The 24,547-nt window shown below is 39.5% G+C and overlaps 1 protein-coding gene across 1 annotated transcript in view; it reads left to right on the plus strand.

Moving 5' to 3' along the window:
• Positions 1–24,547, plus strand: part of csmd3b (CUB and Sushi multiple domains 3b) — a 434,951-nt gene that overhangs the window by 346,095 nt on the left and 64,309 nt on the right. Inside the window, exons 19-33 of the mRNA XM_031296181.2 lie at positions 2,593–2,709; positions 3,143–3,358; positions 6,031–6,219; positions 11,214–11,314; positions 11,481–11,549; positions 11,720–11,876; positions 14,211–14,402; positions 18,461–18,587; positions 18,898–19,100; positions 19,607–19,798; positions 20,106–20,244; positions 20,895–21,082; positions 22,116–22,234; positions 22,508–22,583; positions 22,725–22,841. Of these exons, the coding sequence (XP_031152041.1) occupies positions 2,593–2,709; positions 3,143–3,358; positions 6,031–6,219; positions 11,214–11,314; positions 11,481–11,549; positions 11,720–11,876; positions 14,211–14,402; positions 18,461–18,587; positions 18,898–19,100; positions 19,607–19,798; positions 20,106–20,244; positions 20,895–21,082; positions 22,116–22,234; positions 22,508–22,583; positions 22,725–22,841 (2,202 nt within the window). The remainder of the gene's footprint in view (positions 1–2,592; positions 2,710–3,142; positions 3,359–6,030; positions 6,220–11,213; positions 11,315–11,480; positions 11,550–11,719; positions 11,877–14,210; positions 14,403–18,460; positions 18,588–18,897; positions 19,101–19,606; positions 19,799–20,105; positions 20,245–20,894; positions 21,083–22,115; positions 22,235–22,507; positions 22,584–22,724; positions 22,842–24,547) is intronic.

A 24,547-nucleotide genomic window follows, 5' to 3' on the forward strand; every position in this document is an offset into this window, starting at 1 on the left:
TCAAAGTATGATCCAAATTGTCAACCTTTTTTGAATTTCAAAGATTTATGTTTTAGTGGAATCTCTCAACCCAACTTCATTCACATAACATAAAGAATGGATAGATAGACCTACTAAAAGACAGAGTTGGAGAAGGGGATCTTAAAAATAGATAGACAGAAAGAGATAGAGAAAATTAAACTTGCAGAGATTGAGATGCGATGCAGTGTTTCAAATTTCTCACACAACTCAGCATTCAACATTAGGAGCTTCCTGGCAGAAAATTGTTAATAATTAATAGGTGTGTGTGTGTGTGTGTGTGTGTGTGTGTGTGTGTGTGTGTGTGTGTGTGTGTGTCCGCGTGCGTGCGCACGCTTGCATCTGTGTATTTTATAGTTTGGAAATATTCTCACTCCTCGTCCTTGTTTTTAGGGATGCTGATGTTGACAAAACAGTGGTGGTTGAGAGTAAAGATACTGATATTCTGTTGTGGTTTTAGCACATTTTTAGTGTCTGACTTGCCTGTTTTATGTAGTTGTAGCGGTGGTCACCATTGGGGAGGGTCTGTACAAATTGTATTCTGGGCTGCAGTTCTCAGTGTTGTTGGTTCTCTCAGCTCTCATTAAACTGGCTGATTGCCCTGCTCAAGGAAACTTCAGCACAACTTTCAGGTTTGACCTTCTCCCAGCTACTCTGCCACCGTTGCACTTTTGAGGTAATGTTATGGTATTTTATAGGTTTATTATAAGAGGAAATGACAGGCCAGTCGTCCTACTGTAAGATGGACCAACTGGAGCGAGCAGAAATGAAGCACCTTGCAACACATGCATGCATTAGTATGCATGGAATGCATAGAATGAGCAACAGATATTTCCAAGCTTTTCCGAGGACCTGGTCTCAACTCCGAGCATCTCTGTGCCAGCACAGATCTCTTACTGCATAACAATGTACACGGCTGAACCGTTTGCAGAACTTGCAGGGTCATCCTGAGGCTGCACTGTAAGATTCAAAATGTATTAAGTAGTCTCTAAGAAACATTTACACTGCTTCACTGCTTTGAATATCACTGCTTCAAAAAACTTGCATCAAACTGTATTAACAGGAAAAAGATTTCCGAAACAAAAGACATTTACTGGTTCTTGCACAAGTTCCTGCTATTGCACAGCAATAATGTTGTGGGAAAACTAGCTTAAATAATATTCAAGCATAGTTGGGAATTTTACTTTCATGTCGCAGTATACTCCCTCAAAACATTTTGGAGCTCAGAGACTGTACATCCCAAAGCAACACAATTCAATTCTCCAGCACTTATCAGTAAAACGAAGTACACTTATGGTCCAGATGGTCACCTGTTATATAACAAACAACTTTGCAATTTAGCCAGTAACTCCAATTACTCCGATTACTTTTTCTCTCTACTTTTTACTCACAACATATCCACTGCATATATTTTGATATTTACAAGGTGGCACTGAAATATGGCCGATCAGGTTTGATCATAACACAGTTATGAGGACACATTGAAAGTCGTGATAAGTCACTACAATATGGAAGATATTAAATTAGCAGCATATAGCTTGAAGCTTGAGCTAATTATGGCTGAGCAGAGAAGCTGAAGTGTTAACTTTTTTGTTCTGCTAGAGACAGATGTTTTCATTTAGTACATACAACTATTTATTTACTACGTGTTAGCACCTGCAGTACAGTGTGTACCTACATGTGTATGTGCTGCTCCTCTGAGTACCCAGAGTGCTACCCTAACTATGCGAGAGCTGTCTCTGCCTGGTGAGCATGTCACATTTTCAGCATGCAGCATGACCGTGGTCACTGTTGTCATTACTGTCACTTATTCTGACCTACAGTAGATGTGTTGAAGAGCTGTCTTCTATATGCAACACAATCCAGCAAAGTAACAACTAAAATCAAGTTTGCATAATTCAAATCTACACAATAAAATATATACTGTTTCTTTAAAAAGAAAACAAAAAAAACACATTTCTAGTTCATCTCTAAGGATTTTTATGCACTGTCAACATATATGAGGAATGACTAGACTCACCTATGCAATTAATCATTGTCAGGGGTTGGTTAGTTTCAGGGACATTCAACTATTTAAATAGCAAATAATCCATTATTTATCATTCCAGTGTGTGGTGGATTTTACATTATTTATGTCATTATTTTATGTGCAACAGTGGAAAGAATAAATCAGAAAAAAAATCTGACTTAAACATTTAAAGTAAAGTTTTACTTTTCAATGTGTAGTGCCTACACATTGAAATGTTTTCTCATTTCCAAATGTGTGACAAGACACATGTTGTAGCAGTCAGTACCTGCAGACTTTTCTACCCACAAGTTTTAGAGGATCTCTCTCAATTAATCTCTCTGTATCTCTGTCTACCTCTCCCTCTCTCGTAGCGTGTGTGTGTGGATATGCAAGTGTGTATGTACTACAAAAGTGGTATTAAAGGTCCACTGGGAAACATTATCTGTTTTAGCTATCAACAATCTGATGCTAACCTTCTCTCTGCCTCCCTTCCCTGTCTCTGCACATCTCTGTCTCTCTCTCTGCCTCTCTCTCTCTTCCACTCTTGTCTCTCTCAATCTATCCAGCTCTATGTGGCGGGGATGTTAGAGGTCCCTGGGGAACCATCCTTAGTCCCGGCTATCCAGACAGCTACCCTTCATCTCTCAACTGTACCTGGACTGTTGAAGTCAGCCATGGGAAAGGCAAGAGACACACACAGATCCACACTGCCTAATAGAGAGAGACTGAGTGAGAGACAGTAGCAAGTAGCACTCACAGTAGTGCAGCTACTGCTATACTACAAACACAATCTTGCTATACATTTGATTATTAGTGTTTTTTATGGTTTATAGTATATTCCGAGGGGCATATTTACATTCATGTGTATATGTATGGCTATAGTCAGTGCATTTATGGTGAGAAGTTGGTTAAAAACTCAAATAATGTTAACATATTTTATGTATTGCGTAACCACTCACGATGTTATCAATGCAGAATTTGTGTCTGCTGTAATCACACTTGTTATCTATTACTAATTATTAATACTGATTATAATTGTAGGTATATTGATAAGCTGGAAATAAAACAAACTTATTCTGTTATCTGTCTGTCTACCCATCTGTGTGTGTCTAACAGGAGTCCAGTTTCAGTTCAGCTCTTTTCACCTGGAGGACCAACACGACTACCTCTTGGTTACTGAAAACGGAAGTTTCCTGCAACCACTGGCTCGCCTGACCGGCAACGAGTTGCCTAGCAACATCAATGCTGGTCTCTATGGCAACTTCAAAGCCCAGCTACGATTCATCTCTGACTTTTCGATTTCATATGAGGGATTCAACATAACGTTCTCTGGTAATTTACTTGAGTCATATTGTACTATTATACTCCGGCAAGGTCTAGAGTCAGTTTACCCTGAATTTGTTCATTTCAAGAGGTTTTTTCTCTTACTTTTCATACTGGAACAATTGAGATCAATACTGTAGGTTGTAGAGAGTTGCTGAATGCAAAACGGTGAAGTAATAACGCCAAGTATCAATTGTAAACAGTTGAGGAGGACCTTCACCAGAATATAGACAATTACAGTCTCTTTAAATGTATTGTGAAAAATTATCTGAATTTTATTTTAGGTAGTATCTATGTAGGTGGGTGCCTGACCTTGCAGAACTTAGGCAATTATGAGGAAAAATGTTTTAATTTAATTTAATTTAATTTAATAAATGTTTTGTTTAAATGAGATGTATAATATAGCATACATAACACTCTTTACATGTGTGTATATATATATTAGATACCAATATACCTTTAAAGAGTAACTGCACAAAATCTTAGAATCCTGCTTGGAGCTATCATTTCCCTCCGTAGATATACAAATATAGTGAGGAGTAACTCTTCAAAGCTACAAATGATCTCCACAAAAATGGGATCCAAAACAGAGCCTTGAGGAACACCAAGAGTCAGTGTCACAGGGCAGAGAGAACCCACCCACTACCTACATAAGTCTACAGTGTCAAAAGCTGCACTGAGATCCAGCAAAACTAAGCTGCTACATCACCACGCATCAGGATGTCATTGGAGATTTTAACAAGAGCTGTTTCAATGGAGTGGAACCGACAGCAGCTTTGACTCCAAACTGTCAAGAATACAATGCACATACAAGCTTCTTGGCAACTTTTAAAACTTTAGCTTTAAATGGCAGTTTAGAAATAGGCATTTAGTTTGTAGTTCCAATACTGCTTTTCAGGGAGTACTGGGTACATTTTGTTGACTTTACAGAAATTTGTCTGTGTCCTCTTGTGATACACGTTAACAGTTTCACATATTTCCTACATGGATATTAGCACAAGACTGTTGCTGTGTTAAGTGAATATTTAGCTCTCACTCACACAAACCACTGGCCTTGAGTATCCATAAAACCTTGAGAATAGCTAAAGAAAAAAAGCTTAACAGAGGAGAGAGGTTACACAACATTAAACTGAATGTAATCCACCATTAAACAACACAATAAGAAAAAGAGAGATGGAGATGGATTCCTCATAGCTGAGTCTGCCGGATGTGTACAGTTCACAGGTGCTGTCCCAACCCCGAGTCATGCTACTTCACCATCACCATATCCAAAGTCAAGGAATGGGTTAAGGGGCAGAATATAAGACAAAGTCCAAGGCTACAACTGCCCTTTATTAATCAAGATCCTTTGCCTAACTGCCCTTTCAAAGCTCTCTCTCTCATTGACTCTGGGATATAGGAGCACTTGAATCTGAGTCTTCACTGAGGGACACTTTACCGCCTCCCAGATGGCATAAGCTGATACTCAGAATGTAACACACGGGAGGTGTCACCAGGGATGTGACTTGCCAATCTCAACATGCTCAACATGCTGTCTACTCTTGCAGCACACTTTAAAATACACATCACATCCTCAGTCTTTGTCCACTGAAAACAAATCTCCTGCTTTACATAATTTTAACATACTAGAAACATAACAAGAAACCAGTGCATTTTAGGACACAGTAGAATCAACTTTAATGGACTGCATTTTCAAGAGTTTTGATCACAAGAGTTATTGAATTATGGAAAAGTGTTCCTTCAGAGATCATGGACATGAAGCGTTTGTTCGATTCAGTTAACATTTAATGGTTATGTTGGTGGTTTTACTTCAGATATTGGAGTGAATTTTCCTGGCCTTTGAGAGTGATAGGTATTGATTTGTTGATTTAACACCATTAGTTAAGGACACTCTAATTTACACTCTAATCTCATCACCTCTTACTTACACTTATTGCACTTTTGTAACAAAACTGAGATTTGTTAAAAAAAAATCACTAAATAAATGTACATGTTTTAAAGGGGGTGTTGCGGTTTTGGCCATTTCTTCGCTGTTTTCTTGCTTTTTGCTCGCAGGTTTCTCTATAGAGCTCCCCCTACAGCTTCGGAATAGATATTTGGCAGCTCCTATGTTTACTTGTGTCGGACTCCTCGCTCGGTCAGTCTGCCATTTCCTCTTTCTCTGTTCCTCTGACAATGCTTTCCTAGCTTTCTGCTTCTTTTTTGCCGGCTTAGCCATGACGATGTGTGAAAAACTCCATCGCTACCTTGTTAGCCAGTTCCTGAATGGGCGTATGTGTGCAGTGCTGTGAAGCAATTTGTTACATCGCGAGACCTGATATCACGCAATACTTCTTGATGTTGAGGTTGGCGGCTCACAGGCGCTAGGGGGGAGCGAGATGACCAGCATTCAACTCGAAAAAAGTCATATAACCATTCCAGTGACTCCCAAGCTGTTCAGTTAAGGTAAATTAAGCTAACAAAAACTGCATAGTTCCCCTTTAAAATATATTTTGACTCACTGACATAGTTCATCATTAGTTTTAGTAATTATTATACTTTATATAGAAAAGTTATTTTCTAGCCCTGGTTTTTAACCGGAAGCATAGAAAGGGCAGATTTCAGAGTGCTGACCTAGTGTAGTCTATGTTTCATGTTTATTCATGTATGTTACATATTCAGTTTCAATCTATTTTCTGCAGAATATACTTTGGAGCCATGTGAGGACCCTGGGATGCCTCGGTTTGGCAGAAGAAACGGCTACAGTTTTGGCATTGGAGACACTTTGTCTTTTTCCTGCAATATGGGTTACCGCCTAGAGGGGGTGCCAGAGGTAATCTGTCTGGGAGGAGGGCGGAGAATGTGGAGCTCACCTCTACCAAGATGTGTCGGTACGTGGTAAAATTACTCCTGATTTTGTTTTAATATTATCTAACCTCATGTCCCGTTTTAGTGGTAAAATAATACATTTGTTGAGGATTTTGGCTGTTTAGCTTCCAGGAAAAGTGTCTAAAGACGTGGAAACAGTTGAATGTGTGTTTGAAAATGTCTTATTAGTAATCACTGACAGTAAAACAGTGTTTAGTTTGCCTTTTATTGTTATCATTACAGTGAATATACTGTATATTAATTATCTCCTTTTTCACAAACAAAGAAAAATAAGATTTAAATTGGGTAACTGACGATTGAACTAGCACATTCTCACTCCCATGGCGTCAAATAGTGACGCTTGGTCAGGTGCCTTTAGCGTTTGGTACTGGTGCAAAAAGTCTCCTTTAGCGTCTAGCCCTTTGGTGTCATATTTAGACGCGCTTGGTCAGGACTTTTGGTGTCACTTTATGATGCTCTGGGTCGGACGTACTGTACGTTTAACTGACATGCGGCACAAGAACGGGACAGTTAGGTTTAGGAAAAGATCGTGGGTGAGGTTACAAAATGTACGTTTAAGTGACACGCGGGACAAGAATGTGACCCATCCACCACCCCAACCAACCTTCTTATTTGTCTACATTGTAACATGTAAAAGCAGAAATGATACTTCTTTATACTATTTAATATCCTTAAAGGTAAAGGAAGTGGCTGAAAGAGAAAAACCTTTAGGCATTTATATGTTCACCTTGGAAGTACATTTAAAGATGTAATGTACCCCTTTCCTTGATTAGATTCTCTTTAAACTTTGTTCCAACGATTCTATTAAATACAGTGAACAAAATTGACGCTAAACTGAATAGGACTATCACTAAAAGCCACATTTATACACGCCAAATTTCAGTTATTGGATGAACAATAAATGTCAGTGATATGTCTTCGAGGTGAATCATCAGTGGGCAGAGAGTTTTGGCCTGTTCACAATCCTGTATCACCCCTTAGAGTTATGAGTTTTACAATCAAGGACATTATGAGAAATATGACTCTGACCTTTTTTTATTTAACACTAGAACATTTTAGGATTTATCATGTTCTTGGATGCTTTCCAAACGTGTTGATTAAAGTGAAGTGAAACTGACAGAAGAGGCGGAACATAGTAGGGCTTATCTTATGGTCCGGTGTGCAATCAGCTGTACAGTAGGTTCATGCGCCACATTGAACTCTAATCCATAATTAAGTAACTCAGGCAATCTGTCACTCAGTGGAGTGTTTACAAGCAGCAAACAAATACATGCTTGTGGAGACAGCACAAAGTGAAATTTAGATGCCGTACGCATGCATACAAATGGGAGAATAAAGAACCTCTCTATGAACCATATGCTGGAGGCAACACAAATTGCAGTGAAGATATATCAATTAGAATTAAAAAAAGGTTTTACCTTGGGTGGAAAATTTGTGTTCATCCTGAGTTGTATCACTAATAATAATGTACAGAGGCAGAAGCAAAAAGAAAAGGGCTTAAAAGTAAAATTATTGAGTTCTCACTAGGTTTTCAAAACATTTAATGACAAACTCTCACACACATACTCTCTACACATGATCAGTAGGTCTTCTTACACCAAACATTTGTAACTTTCAGGTGAAGAACACTTCTAGTCAGCAGCAAAAAACACACTACAAGTTTTTTTTTGGCCATTTTTAGGCCTTTATTTTCACAGGACAGATGAAGACATGAAAGGGGATAGAGAGGGGGAATGACACGCAGCAAAGGGCCACAGGTCGGAGCCGAACCCGCGACCGCTGCGCCGAGGAGCAAACCCCTACACATGTGCGCCCGCTCTACCAACTGAGCTAACCCGGCCAAATACTGGTCAAGTTTGACAACAAAAACAGAAAATGACATTGGAGAGTCATGGGTTTAAATCTCAGAGTTTGCCTACTCCCCCTGTGTTTGTGTTGGGTTTCTCTTGGTGTATTAGCAGTACTCCAGTCATTGTCGTTGACCAAGACACCGGCCTTAAAGTTGTTCCCTGGGCACCACAGAAGGGCTTACCTACTGTCTTTCAATAGTCAGGATAAGTCTAATGTAGGACAGCAATTGACCCCTGACTCGTTACACGGGATCATGGAGCAAAGAATGGGTATGAAGATTAAGAGTGTTATGCCAAATGAGGATCATCCAATGTACAATATTTTATAGCGAGGTGAAGAGGTCTTTTAGCGATAGGCTTGTTTATGCCCACGCGCTCTCCAGAGAGATTCAGAAAATCTTCCACACAGCGCAGGAAAGCACATTGCTATCGCCAAACTTTTTTCAGACTCCTTTTCTGTAACGTTAACCAGTGTAGCATGAAAATATTGTGGAATTAGCAAGCTTGCTATCAAGCCAGCCGCCCGCTAGTTAGCGCTCCCTGGGACTTCCATGCTTTGGCGACGCCGGTGGCTTCAGAGAGCCGGGGATGAGAGCAGGCATGCGGGTGTCAGATTTCATTGGAACAAAATATGACACATCACCGCACTATTAGTCTTGTGTGGTATATTTCAGTTGCAGCACTGCTGTCGTTGTATGGAGAAGGAACTTCGTAGACACTGATCTTGATTATAAAAAGGTTTATTACAAGCAAAGATTCAGCATCAATTTAACAGACCCATGGATATCTGGAGAGACGACCAGCCCAATCTTCAAATTCTGTCGCTCTGCCTTTCCTTTGTGTGAGCAACGTATATATCCTATGCATTGTATCAACATAGGGCGTGATATGTGTGAGTACATGGTTCGACACAGAACTTAGCCAATCAATGCCTGTTATCTGGCACAACTCCAAAAAAGGTCTTTTCTGTCTTGGGGGGACCCCTACTCATGTTAACACTTTCCAGATGTTCTCAGTGCATGTAGTGTAGAGTTCATGCATCCTCCTTATACCAAAAACTTAGATCACAATGGTAAATAGTCAGATACCACACTTGCTTTGCCAAACCATCCACACGCTGCGGAGCGGAGGAGGGTCTGGTCTCATAGCAGGTCACATAGTCCACATAGCAATTTGGGATGGGAGAAAAACGTGCTCTGGTTTATTAGCATTTCTTTAAACCAATCACAATCGTCAAGGTCAGTTGTGCGAGAGAAAACTCAGATTTGACAGATAGTCTAGCTAGCTGTCTCAATTTACCATGCAGAGATCTGAGGAGCAGTTAACCATAGTCCTCATTAATCCACCGGAGTTTAAAATTCCAACACAAAGAAAGCGGAAGGAAACGGACATCTGCGTAAATACATGCATCCAGCAGGATTTCCTGCGGCACTGGAGCAATCCCGGAAGTGGAACGTCAAGGATATAGACTACCACACTACGAACTACGGGAGCTCACAGGGGTTCCGCACAGTAATTACCTAAGTTAAAGTAAAAATCGATTTTTAAACCTCATCCTAAATCATAAATTCGATTGAATTCATAAAATCGATTTATCGCCGAGCTCTATTTGCAAGCAAGAACTGTGTCAAATCTGATTTTATGTGGTTGCAAATGTAGTATCAATAGAGGGCTATATAAAAAGCTAAATAGACTACACTAAATGTTTCTGCACTCCTTCACAGGATTGTTTTTAGCAACACTGTGAGAAGCATGGGACTATACATGTGTAGAAAGACAGACATTACCATCCAGTTCTAGTAAAAGAGCAGATACAGTAGTTAACTTTTTCATTTCAGATTGCTGGTGAGAATATTTTTAACATCCTATTTTCAGCTTAGCGTTATGTTTGCAGTGTTGTGTTGTACATCTTTGGCTCTTTGTCATCAACGTGCAAAGACATAGATAATGCAAAGAGTTGGGAGTGGTATTGCGTGCTGGTGTTCTATGGTGTAGTGCGGTTTGCTATATTTAGTGCCTGTGTGTTGTGTTGCATTGCTGCATGATGTGATGCACATCACAAAGGAGGATGGAAGAGTAGAGGAAAGGGACGATTAGACCTTTAATGTGACGTTTTCTAATATCTTAGCAGTGCAAAAGTTTGCATTGTGCTTTGCTTTTGTGATTTTCATTAACCAAGGGATGTACTTTACAGGTTTAAAGTATTGCTTTGGTGCCCTGCGTTAGTTTTCTTTACCTGCCTAGTGGGTCAAACATATTGTTTTCATAAAATACTGTCCATGAGGGAGATAGAGAGGTGCCAAAGAGGTGTCTTTGCTTTTTCAGAAAATTAAACGTGCCTTTGTTTTGTTTTTTTTGTACTCTTCGATTAGTTCTGGACATTATCTTCTATTTAGCACATTTGTTAAGGGAAATGAGACAGAAGCAGTAGGGAAAAGAGAAAAAAGAACAGGAAAAACGAGGAGGGAAAGGAGAAAAGAAAACTTGTGAGAAGTGGAAGAGGTAAGTTGATTGAAGTAGAGGAGGGTAAAGGAGGCACTATTCATAGAGAGGGAGACAGAGAAAGAACAAGAGCAAGGGAGTGTAAGAGGGGAGAGGGTAGAGAGGTAATTTTCTAAATGGAAACTGTAGCAGCGTGATTTATTGACGATATGGCAGCTGTAATATGACTATTACACCAGCAGAGACACAAGAGAGGGGGAGAGAGGGAAAGAGAGGGAGGGGCAAAAAGAAAGGAATGGGACATGGATACTGTAGATAGAGGGCACATGTGGGAAGTGCTGAGAGTGGGTATCTTTAGGTAAATTAGTTTCTCAATTTTACAGCCTACCCATTCTCGTCAACTGAAGTAGATGGCTGACAATACAGCTGTTTAAAAGGGTTGTTAAATTAAATGCACACAAGCACATATGATATTGTCCATTTATAGGAAAATAAGGAATCGTCATCTTCTGTGAGATGAAACAATCTTTATTCTCTAAGGACAGCATGTGTTTTCAGTTTTCAAGTTTTTAAGAAAGGGAAAAAAAGCTGCACTTTCTTACTACATCATTATACAACTCTTAGCAATCAGACCATATATATATATATATATATATATATAATTTGTATCTTTTTAATGCTCTTCTTACTGTATTTGTCATCAGCGGAGTGTGGTTCTTCAGTTATGAACAATGAAGGGATCCTTCTCTCTCCAAACTATCCAATGAACTATGACAACAACCACGAGTGCATCTACAGCATCCAGGTAACTAATCTAGACATCCTAACTAAGGTTAATAGAGACTCTGGCACACATGTAACAATCATTGTGAAAATAAGCAGAGGTTAATAACTAACTCCAAACGTTTGTGGGTATGTGTTGTCTACTTTATTGGCCAATAAATATAATATGGATTTCATTTTTACTCCAGGTGCAAGCTGGAAAAGGCATCAACATCTCTGCTCGAACCTTTCATCTTGCCCAAGGGGATATACTCAAGGTAAACACACATGCACACACATTCTTCTTGCCTGACATTTGTGTCTAAAACTGATCAGTGATGATAAAAAGACTCAATTCATGTTTTTTATGTTGTATTTGGCCATTATGTTGTATTTGGCCATTAAGTTGTCTTTGCATCTCAAATGCATTGTGCTGTTGTTATTACAGATTTATGATGGCAAAGACAGCACAGCCCAAGTTCTGGGAGCATTCACGGGATCGTCTATGTTGGGCCTGACGCTGATCTCCACTTCCAACCATCTCTGGCTGGAATTTTACAGTGATGCAGAAAGTACAGGGGAAGGATTCAAACTGGTCTACTCCAGTAAGTGCAGACAGCTAATCAGTAAATAAACCTAGTCAAAACCTGAATGTGTGTGGCTGAGTTCAATTGTGACCAAGAACATAATGTAAAGAAATAACTACCCCCTGATACACAACTCTAGTATTGAAACCTCGATTTCAAACTAGTGTGTAAATATTTGGGTAGAGGCTTCAAGTATACAAAAAAGTCTGCCCGATTCACATGTATATCGCCTATACCGTAATTTCTCAAATAAAAACCGGGGCCTTTATTTACCTGAACTGCAGAAGGTACCAGGCTTCTATTTGAAGCAGGCTTTTGTTAGAGGCAGGCCTTTATTTCTAATTCCATCTGTTTGATAAGTATACTTGTTTTAAATAAACTGTTTTAAATTAAAAGCCATAGCATTCCAGTGGACAGAGATCATTCATTTTTTAAGAAATATTTGCAAAAATATCACCATATACAACAACAGCCAGAAGGACGACAAAGCAATTTGGGTCCGAATTAATCAAACACCACCATTGTCTCAGTTTGAACCCTGTAAATGTACCGGGTATTTATTTCAAATACAGGTTAGGTATTGCTGGTAGATTACAATAAGAGCATACAGTAGTTGCTGGTTTGCAGCACACCAGTATCTGATTAACATTACAGACGGTCGCTATATTTGTTTCTAGTTCTAGGCTAACTTTTTTCCTCCCACCTCCAGCTAGCCGTGCTCTGCTCTTGTCGGCTAATCTTGTCAGCTCATCCTTCTGTTTCTTCCAGCATCAGATTCTCCTGGGGTCAATGTCGAAATGTCTCGCAACTTTGTCACCCGAGTTTTCCTCCTCTTTTCATTCTGTTGTTGAAAAGTCTGTCACTAGCACCAGAGTCCGTCATTCTCTGCTAGCACTAAATGAGACCCGTGTTACATCCAATGTAGCTACTGCCATCTATTGGCACCTGTACGTTACTACAAACTACACTTGGCTGAGTAACACATACAGCCGCATTGACTAAAATTCCAAGTGTGGAAAAAAGCATGAATATATTGTTGAATCTGTTAAATTAAATTGGTAGAAATGTACATTACAATGAACTTGAATTTTATTACTTAATATTACTTAATATTATATGAAAGGCACTTAGGAGATTATCCACACAAATTTTTCCTTTTGCCTTTATTTGTCCATGTTGACCGCGCCCCCAGCCGCTATCAGAGGCCTGGCTTTTAATTGACTACCGGTTTTTATTTGAGGAATTACGGTATGTAATTATTTTGGACTGTCCATTACATCTTATCTCACTTTTACTGTAGTTATGTGCTGTTAAATTAGGTAACAATAGAGTGGAGTGAGAGTCAGTATGGGAGTCACATTAATTCAGCAATTAAATGCCACGTGACTGCTGTACTAATTCCTGACAAATGTAACATACTTGCAGAATCAAGTTAACTCTAAACGGTTCTCATTTGTGAAACCGTCACTGAACTGATTGAAAATTCCACCACTGAAATGATCACAAAAAAAGTGTTTGAATTTGAAAACAAAGATTTAAAAGAGCTCTGATTCCAGTGTAGGATTGGGTGTTAAAGGTGCTTTCTGAGCACACCCACGTTTGTCAGTGCCCTCTTAGATGCATAGTTGGAATGAGAAAATCTAACGTGTTTAAATGGAGTCATGCAGGATAATATACATAGCACTTTGAAGAGTGGAGCATTACTTACTCCACTGCACCTCAACTTTCTCATACTGATACAGATAGATAGCTAGTTAGCCATGCAAATAAGACACATTGGCTTTTAATGTAGTACTGGAAAACTACTGTATGCCTCACTATAGGCTGTAATTCAATACAATTTGGAGGTGTAATTCAATTAATAATGCATGATGGTTTATTTTCTTATACATCTCTCACATATATAGAACAATCTGAGATGGGCGATCATTCCCAGTAGATGTCAGATTGATGGCAGATGTGTTCAGATTGCAGATGGTAAAAAAACAGCTTTGCAAATGGCCATTTTTAAGGATTTAGACATGCACCAACTTCACATCTCACTCTCAAAATGATGAATACACTATGAAAAACAACATTAAATTGGATAAGTTGTATGCTCCAGTATTGCTCCTAATATTGGGATGTCTCACGTATCTTTTCCTGTTTTTTTTTTTTGTTTTGTTTTTTTATCAAATCTGGATGATAGCTTAAAAGGATATTTGATATTGTTAAACTCATAAACAGAATACTTGTGTGCGCCAGATATTAAGGAAATAGTGTTGTGCATCTAGTGGGTCTCAGATGTCCATTGCCGAGTATTTTTAAAAGTACACACTGCATAGATCTTTAACTATCTTTTTCTCTCTCTAGGTTTTGAGTTGTCTCATTGTGAGGACCCAGGCGTGCCTCAGTTCGGCTTCAAGGTCAATGACCAAGGTCATTTCTCCGGGAGCAGCATCACATACAGATGTGAGCCCGGATACACTCTGCATGGTGCTTCCACACTGAAGTGCATGACTGGCGAAAGGAGAGCCTGGGATAACCCTCTGCCTTCTTGTATCGGTATGTCTCTTGCTATTTGTAGCTGTTTACTTTTTTGAAAAGAAGTTCATTAAAAAGACACAAATAGATGTATACAGACATACAAAGGCACACACACACTTATTGTGAGTTGAACCTTGAATAACGACCTGTAATAAGCTTGATAGGGAAAGGTGAGGAGGGTTCATTGTTACCTTGGCTTTCACCAGTGTTGGGTACACGTAGGGGTACAGATCAGATTATTGGCATATTATCAAAGATGTTTATCAATATTAATAAAGTTATGAATATGGTTATTAATAACTTTATCAAATCAACAAACAATCAAAACGGGGCACCACCCTGAAACTTCAGGGGCCAATATTGAACTGTGGAATAGTCTCATTTGTCAGTGGAAGGGTGAAATCCGAGCACTGACCTGTGTTTAACCAGCAATTAATACAATAAGTATACAAATAATCACAAACAACTGCTAATTAAAGTATAGTAGAATTTATTAACTTCAAAATTATCAATGGCCAATCAATAATCCTTTGATTAATTAAAACCAATATACGTTTCTTTTAAGTACAACAAAACAAAGCAAAAACAAAACAGCATGTGGGAGACCCTCTGTGTGTGTGTCTGTGTGTGTGTGTGTGTGTGTATGTGTGTGTGTGTGTGGGTGTGGGTGTGAGAGAGTGAGTGTGAAAGAGTAGGGGGTGACGAGGTGTAGTCTAGCCAAAGACTACAAAAATGGCTACTCTTGTGAGCTGCACAAAACTGTTTCACCCCAAGAGGGCGGTATTGATAGGCTAGGCCTAAGATTAGCCATTAGCTCATTCAGGCTAAGCTATGTGCTACCAACAATAGGCTAGCTGCTAAGCTAACGTGTCTGCACACGTGTGGTTGACAAGAGGGAGACACAGGAGCACAGAACTGTGGAGCGGTGCGCGCTCTGCAGTTTATGTGACTCGCTGTTTGGCCAGCTGTTCACCTTAGCGCGTGTGGGTAACTAGCTATGTGTTCATATATGTGTGTGTAAGAGAAAGGTTAGAGAAGTAGGAAAGAAAGATATATATATACTTGGATCTAACAGTACCTAAAACTCCTCAGCAGTGGGAGAAGCAGAAAGTAGCATTTACAGCCTGAACAAGCTAGCTACATTTTCAACACAACCTATCAACAATGCACCGTGATCCGAGTACATTCACAGAATAGATTTGACTCAGCGGTCACAATCATAGATTAATACATTACCCGCGCAGCAGTAGCGCTGTATTAATCAGATCACATTAATGGTAACATTAACAGCAATAGCAAATTACTCATTAATAAAACACACTATGTATCTCTGCCCAGACGTAAGCCTTCTTACTGTGTGTTCAGTCCGTTTCCACAAAAGAAACGGGGGTCCGTGTCTGCTCGTCAGCAGATCAGAGGAAGCTTTCCTTCCAAAAAGAGCAGACGGAAGGGAGCTAGAGTCGACTTGAGAAGACAAACATTGTTTCCTTCTCCTGCAGATATGAAAACACTGGCGAGTGGTTTCAGAGGATCCACAGTGCTCCCAGCACCGAAATTAAATCCACTTTGTTTCAAAAATTGAAGTTTTAGCACAAACTTGTCGTGCTGACCTGTCGTCAACTGGAGTTGAGGTGGAAAGCTGAGATTTCTGTGTGTCATGCTGTAGTGACAAAGTCACAGGGCAAAAGACGAGAAGTGGGGGGTGACATGGAGTTTTATAGCTCAGGCCACCAGACCTGGCTCCATGCTGGTTTTATGGTACCTCTGAACCAATGGGAGAGTCAAAGTGAAGCTGAAAGTGTCGAACCTTATCTGCAGGCCCCTCCCTGACGCCATTTTGCGTCTTTCTTAGCTCCTTTCCTTCATTTAGGAGTTTGGAGCAAGGGATGTGGACTTTACCGTAGGCCAAGATCCTTTGTCTGAAAGACCACATGGTCTCTGGGTCTTTTGTCTTTGAGTCACATGTTGACTGAAAACCCTTTGCTTGAAAAAGATAATGTTTAACCTCCTCGACGGTCCCAACACCAGTATTAGTGCATTTTCTGCTGCGTGATGCATGGTCCATACTGCTGCCATCTGCAGACGTTAATCCATTTGTTGAATAGCTGCACAGTTGTCAAAGGTATTGGTTTTCAATTTAAAACAGACATTTTGATGCATCTGCTCAATGCACAAACCAAGAGCAGGATATATACAGTGAAAAAATATCAACATAATTAAACCCTGCTTCTCTTTTGAGTGTTTTTTCCTCCGTAGTTGATTATGGCAATGAGCTTTTCTCAAGCTGGAATATCTTATTTACCCAGAAATCAACTGGTGCACATGCACATTTAAAGTAGCAGAAAACTAATAATTGCTCTATAATAATAAAGTACAGCCATTCGCTGCGTTATGCAAAGTCTCTGCTTACAGGAGGACATTCAGTAATCTGGATAGAAAGCAGGTGGAGGCCAATTTCCTGTGGAATTGCCGTCTTGATTTTTTTCATGAGATCACACACTGCTGTAGTTTTTAAGTCTTACTGAAAAGCCTATTTGTTCAGGAGAGTTTACCACCTGAACCCCCACTGCCCAATTGACCCATTTCATTCCCTGGAGTTGGTGGTTTTCTGTCTGTTATACTGCCCTCTTACTCTCCTCCTCCTCCTCCTCCCCCCCACCCCCCCAAAAAAAAACATTCCCACACACATGTACAAATGCACACAAATCCAACCTCATCGTATTAAATGTGTTTCTCTGCTTGTTTTTAACCCCTATTTATGTCATTCTTACTCTGTAATGGGCTAAGTGACAAACCTGTTTCATAAACACATTTTAATCGATTTGGTTTGCTAAAGACTACTGTATCAAATTGCAGACCATTTTATGTAAACGATAAAACCTACTGGGAAGCAACTACTCTTTGAGTATTGACATATTTCTAAATGTTCCATTATAACACCATTGCATTTTTAATTCATTTTTCATGGCTTCAAACTGATGGGAAAATACAAACCACAGCCTTGAATATTGATGTCAACAAGTCAATAATGGTCTTTTACAGGCGATGCAATATCAGGGCTCCAGAACTTACACACTTACATGAACAAGTGCCTTGTATAGTACCTAAAGCTTATTTGGAGACAGGTATTTGGTTAAATGATTACATTCTCTAATTAAGCCGGAAAAAAAATGCTAAGCCTGTACAGAATGTCACACAAAATGGCTGCTGCAGCTGTGCCCCAGATGGGAGCTATAAGCATAACCGTAAGCCCTATGTTTTAAGGACCTTTCTTTCTTCGTCGCTGCCTGTGAACTTTCTGATTTTGGATTCAGCTTAATAAGTCTCTCTCCTTCTCACTATCAATAATGAAAGACTCATAAAACCACTGGCTGATATTCTCTGACTTTATATTTTAGCAGTGACACGCCGTGACCTCAGCTAACCTCCAGTCTAAATATTATATTGCTTCTTATTATTACTCGTAGTGTTTCCTTCTTAACCCCCCTTGGTTCTCTCATTTTTGGCTTACTTTTTCTTATTCTCCTCTCTTTTTTTCTCTTCTCTTAATATTGCTCCTATTACTTGAGATAATATATTCCAGTGACGAAGGGAGGGGAGCCTGAGGGAGGGGAAGAGAGAGAGAGGGGATGAAGATTGTGAAAATATATAACCGAGAGAGACAAAGGGAGAAAGGGGAATTATTTTCTGTTATATAATGTGTGGTGGTTTCTTTAGGGATGAATGCAGGATCAGCACTTTGTCTCTCTTCTCCCTTTTCTCTTCTCTCTCTGTGCCTGAGAAAGACAGAGGGACACAGCAAAAGAGAGTTCTTTCTTAATCCATTTGTCTCTGTGGCGATCGTTTAATCACTGCTCAGTGGCTATTGAGGTGCACCTGGCGGATCTGATTACTTTGATAAACAATTGCCACCGACAGATAACTGGTTGACTTGTCATACACACTTAAATACACACTCATCTATTGCCCATTGGTTGGCTCAATTGATATTTTGATATTAAAAAAATATATATTAGTCTTTCATGTCTCATACCTGTCTGTCTGTCTGTGTGTGTGTGTGTGGTTGGTTCCTGTAGCGGAGTGTGGTGGCCGTTTTAAAGATGAGTCTTCAGGGAGGATTCTTTCCCCTGGGTACCCTTTTCCTTATGACAATAATCTGCGCTGCACCTGGACCATCGAGGTGGACTCAGGAAACATTGTGAGGTAATGTGGACCACCCAAAGTCTTCCCAGTAGTTAAGTTAAAATAACAATGTCATTCATTTTAGTGCCTACTCCAATTGTTTTGTAAAAATGTGCAATTGAAGAAGGATCTCCTCTTAGTGTTGTATTTATCATATAATAGTAATGATGAAATGTATCTCACTTGGGTTTGGATACTATATAAGACATCACCAACCACAAAAAATTCATATCCAATAAGGTTTTTATAATAGTCAATGCTTTTCTGATTTCATGAAGAGATAATGTTTATATTGTTGATAGTGCTTTATTTGTTGTCTTGCAAATTACAGCCTGCAGTTCTTGGCCTTTGACACGGAAGCCAGCCACGACATGCTGAAGGTTTGGGACGGACCACCTGAGAATGAAATGTCTTTGTCAGAGCTCAGTGGGTCACTGCTACCTGATGGAATCCACTCCACACTGAACACTGTCACTGTTCAGTTTGAGACTGATTTTTACATCAGCAAGTCAGGATTTGCTATTCAGTTCTCTAGTAAGTTATGTGCAGAACTAATGTACCAAACATTATGTATATTCAATATTAAAATGAGAGAAGTTGTGATAGTTTACCTACTATTGTTGTTGAAGTTCCGTGTATCATTTTTCTTTACATATGTCTTTAATTTGTGTAAGATTGTAGGTTTCAGGTGTGCTTAAGAGGGACCAATACTGTTTGTTATGACTGAATGTTTTTTCTAGTGTATCTTCATTTGACAAAGAAAAAATCAATATTTCACACAACTGAGAATCCAAATGAGCATAACTGTTACTACTTGTTGCTACTTGAAAAACCTGATTTGACCAACCAGAAATTATCTTAACAGATGTTTCATAATACAGGATAGCAAACAGTTACTTGAGGTAGCACTGATTTTATGCACTGAGTTAATGCATTAGCTTAGTTAGCTATAGATATCCAGTGTTACACAAATTATTATAATTGCCCTTCCCTCTTTCTCCTCCATTCACTCATTTTCTCCCTGTCCCCTCTCTGTCCAGGCTCAGTAGCTACAGCCTGCAGGGACCCAGGTGTACCAATGAATGGCAGTCGTAGTGGAGATGGCCGTGAGCCGGGGGATTCAGTGTCCTTTCAGTGTGACCCAGGATACGAACTCCAGGGGGATGACAAAATCACCTGTATACAAGTGGATAACAGATACTACTGGCAGCCCAGCCCGCCTGTCTGCATAGGTGAAAAGACCAGCTTCCATATATTTATAGGGACATAGAATAGATGTGCTGCACACACAACTGCGGTTGTTGTGTTCAGTACCTTGCTCAAGGACACATCTGTGTGTGACTTACAGAAGGGCTGTGTAAAAAAGATCATATTTAGTGGTCTGAACCTGCTGATGTGATTATCCTGCCCACCTCTCTCTATAATTTTATAACTAAGATTCACTAAAAACAATGAAAATAGTTTTTTATACTGCATGGTTGAGCTTGAGAGAATGTGAATTAGAATGAATGTATACCTTTGCTTGTGTTCCCGTCATAGCTCCATGTGGAGGAAACCTAACTGGCTCCAATGGATTTATACTGTCTCCTAACTACCCACATCCCTACCCTCACTCCAAGGACTGTGATTGGCTCATTGCTGTCAACTCCGACTACGTCCTGTCGCTGGCTTTTATCGGGTAACCTGCTTTATTACGTAACAATCAAGTTCACTGACTTTTTTTTACTGTCAAAAATTGAATTTGCCACAGTGAAATGCCCTCACTTTGTTAAATGACATTGATAAGAAATACAGTATTATCACTCGGCTTCATTCTTCGACCAAACACATTTTTTGACCTTTTTAGTGCTAGAGAAGAAGATAGTTGATCACCAGGATTCATTCTCTGGCAACAATGAATGTCTATCTGGTACATTTAGGACTGATGAAATAAAATTATAACTCAATATCAGATGATAAAGGGCTTGTAACTACCAGCCTTCTTTTTGATTATTTTGCAACATACATTGTGGTTTAACCAAAAACTGTCAATGTACTTTATGAGCACTTGAGAACCATTTCAGACCATGACACTTTTCTAAAATTGGATATTTTTACCGCTACCATTTAGTGTTCTGAAAATGCTCTTTAAATCTGCTCTCAGGAACTTTCTGCACATATTCTTTCTATTATAAAAAACGGGAAAAAAACTCTGTAAATTACCATGTTTCTAATTGAAACCTCAATCCTAAATGTCAGTGTTGACTCTTTCTGTGCCCCTGTTCTCCCCATCTGCTTCCCCCTACCTCTTGTCCCTATCTGTGTCTTTTTTTCCTAATCTATCTCTAGTTTCAACATTGAGCCAAACTATGACTTCCTGTATATCTATGATGGTCCGGATAGCAACAGTCCTCTGATAGGTAGCTTCCAGGACAGCAAACTCCCAGAGCGGATAGAGAGCAGCTCGAATACGATGCATTTAGCATTCCGCAGTGATGGGTCTGTTTCTTACACTGGCTTTCACCTGGAATACAAAGGTAAAATATTCACCCAATACTACCACCATCCTTGAATGCTTTATAGTGGTTTGTGCTGGAATAGCTTTAAAGGGTACAAGAGGCAAACAGCACAAACCCCAGATTTTGTATTCTCTGGGAGATGCAGGTTTGTTTGAGAATCATTTACAGCAGGGGGACTTCTAAACAGCAGAGACAAATTTCACTCTAGTATTATCAGTAAACACATCTACAATATAATCACCCCGTCATTTATTCTGCAGAACTAGATGTCACCTGGAAATAGGCTCAACACATGTACCTGTCTTTTTATAACGTGATATGAAAAAACAAAGTACACACAGTCCAACTGGGAGTGGTTTATAGCCACTTTGTAACTGTGAAACATAATTTTAGTATACTCTGCTTGGTGTAATTGCATCAGGGGCTGTTTTCTGTCTTATCTTTTTTTCCATAAGCAATATGAAGTGTTTAAGATGTCTCCTGTGATGACAGGATGTCTCCAGAATGTGTTTAGAAATATTGAATTTTCACATTGAACAAAGAAGACCACTGCATTATCCCTAAACACCCCCCTCCCCCCACACTGATGAGTGTGCATCATGCTGATTTTAAAATGGGAAAGAGTGATGGGTCTCACCATAAAGTCCCTGTTGAATGAGTGTTTGTTGAAATAGTCTGACAGAGGGGTGAGTTTGATTTACTTGCACAAAAGAATCATTATTGGCTTCATGTGGACTCAGGAATTAAGTCTTGAGTTGATGCAGGGTGGCCGCTAATCTTTTAGGAGGGATGCCACGCCATCATTTCCAAGGTTCATGCAGCATACAAAAGCCGGGGGATGAAGTTATCGTTGTTGCTCCATCTTTGGCAAAGGCAGCTAAGTCAAACAGACTGTTTTAAAGGCCAACGAAATGCCTGCCTCATTTGATTATGGCTAAGGATGTAGTTATTATTAATTTGACTTATTATTTATGTGGGCCTGTCGCTTTTTCTTTGCCTCATCCTCTTTCTTTCTCTCACTGACTCGCTCGTTCTCTTTCTCCCTGTCTAGCTAAACTGAGGGAATCATGTTTCGACCCAGGTGTGGTTCTGAATGGGACCAGGCTGGGATCCGATTATAAGCTTGGCTCTACTGTCACCTTCTATTGTGAGGCTGGATATGTTTTGCAGGTACAAATACAAAGTGGATTAATGGATGGATGGGTGGCTGCTTGGTTGGTTGATTGGTTGGTCAGTTGGTTGTTTGGACGGTGAATTGGGTGGCTGGTCGGTTCACTGGTTGGATGGGTGATTGGTTGGTTGGTTGGTTGGTCGGACGGACGGACGGACGGTCTGTCTGTCTGTCTGTCTGTCTGTCTGTTGGGCGGATGTTTGGTTGACTGGTTTGTTTGTTTGTTGAGGTTGTTTTTCCTGCAGTAAAATGTGGTTGTTTTTTGTCTTCAGGGCTATTCTACCCTAACCTGTAGTATGGGAGATGATGGCAGACCTGGATGGAACAGGGCATTGCCTAGTTGTCAAGGTAGCACACACTAAAGCACAGACTGGCACAGTTTAAGCTTATTTTAAATCAACAGTGTGTTATTTAACGTGTTTCTGTGTGTGATTATGTCCCTCTTTGCCTGTCTTTATGTGTGCGCACATATGTATGTTCTGTCTCCAGCTCCCTGTGGAAGTCGTTCAACAGGAACAGAAGGGACTGTTTTATCTCCAAACTTCCCCAGAAACTATACCTCTGGACAGACCTGCGTCTACTCTATATCTGTACCGAGAGAGTTTGGTAAGCATTCAACATGATATTGTATGAGTGAATATCATCTAAGAATATTTCCCAGAGTTACATACAGTACCTGTATGGATCTATTGGGTGTTCTATAGTGCGAAAATGCAGTACAAAAGCAGAAAGTATTAAAAAAATATAATTTATTTAAAAGATTTAAAATGATAGTGTAGACATTCTAAAGTGTAGGTGAAGAGACAACAGTCGAGAACGAAACCTGTGATCACAATTTTCTTTGACACGTATTCTCCTTTTGTTCTTTTACTCAGCGAAATAAAGTCACATTAAAACTTGTTTGATTTTAATGGGGAAACTCCCCAAAGGCCCCCTTTGGGGTTTTTAAACCACTGAAAAACTAGTAGAGATATTACACATGATCAAAGATAGCTCGCTGGCCATTTATTTGATTCCAGGTCAGGGTTTCATCATTGAAGTGACATTTAAAGATGAGGCAGTTTTTTATCTTGCCACGTTTGATCGGAGGCCCTTAGGTCAGACATAAATGAGGCATTATAAAGATATGAATATTGCAGAGGATTCTGCACATTTAGTGAGGCTGTTGGGAATAGGGGACATTAGAGGAAATAAGGTTGGAAGGGGTGCTGTGTTTAAAATCACTGATTATAGTCAGTCTGTTGGAACATGGGTCAATAGCATATTCCGAGTTACGTTAATGTGAAATGTTTTTTAAAACTGGTAGGATAGAAGGTTGAATTTACAATTTAATCAAATTTGAATCATCAGTGTCACAGGTCATGTCACTGTCAAGTTAAGTGTTGAAGTTCATTCTTATCCTTGGAAATAGTAGTTTGACCAAAAAATCCCAATTTAAGATTACTAGCTTACTTACTATCTTTTTCTGGAACTTTCAACTATATCACGTTTTCACAATTTGAATTTGCTCAGTTTTCCTGGAGCTGGATTAGTTGGAATTGAAATAGTTTGACATTGTCTTAATTTCCATGATGTGCACATTTACATTTGTGTCTATAATGCATTCACCATATCACATATTGACATCTAAAGTATGGGTTGACTGATAAGAACGACTCATTGGGTCTGACTTAAGCTTTTATAAACAATCAGTAACTGGTGGATGTGATGTCCAATTATGCCCTGTGATGTTATGAATAAATAGTGGCTTTTACAATGGTTGCTGCCTCGCTATATTTTGCTTTTGGATTGCCAGCTCCATGTTGACAATTTTACTGAGACGTGCTAACATTTTGGCGTACATATTGTTTAAAACTCAGACAGCCTCCCTAAACCTCCTACACAGAGCGAGTGACAGAGATTGTGCTTTGTTTTTAAGCAGCTTTCATTTTCCAAATAAAAATTGCATGTCTATAATTATAAATTACAGTAGTTGAAGGTTACTGAATCAAGGTTGCAGTTTGATGATCAGTTATCCACTGGTCTGGTTATTAAATGGTTAATGATGTTTCACCTTTCATATAAATGGCTGCTTCAGTTTTAACACCAGGTGGGGAAAACTCTTGGCATTTATCTCTGTGGAGATGCCATACCTCCTGAATGAGGACGTGGCAGAGGCCACCTATTCAGGTAGCTCATCGGGAGGCATGGCAGCTTCACAGGGATCAATGCCCAGGTTTTCTCCATCTGATGTTAAGAGCTGAAACTCAAGCCTTTCAAGTGAACAGTAACATATTTCAATAATTTCATAACAAGTCCAGTGGATTGATTTA

Source organism: Sander lucioperca, chromosome 16, assembly GCF_008315115.2.
Source record: "Sander lucioperca isolate FBNREF2018 chromosome 16, SLUC_FBN_1.2, whole genome shotgun sequence".
In the NCBI taxonomy this organism is placed as follows: Eukaryota; Metazoa; Chordata; class Actinopteri; order Perciformes; family Percidae; genus Sander; species Sander lucioperca.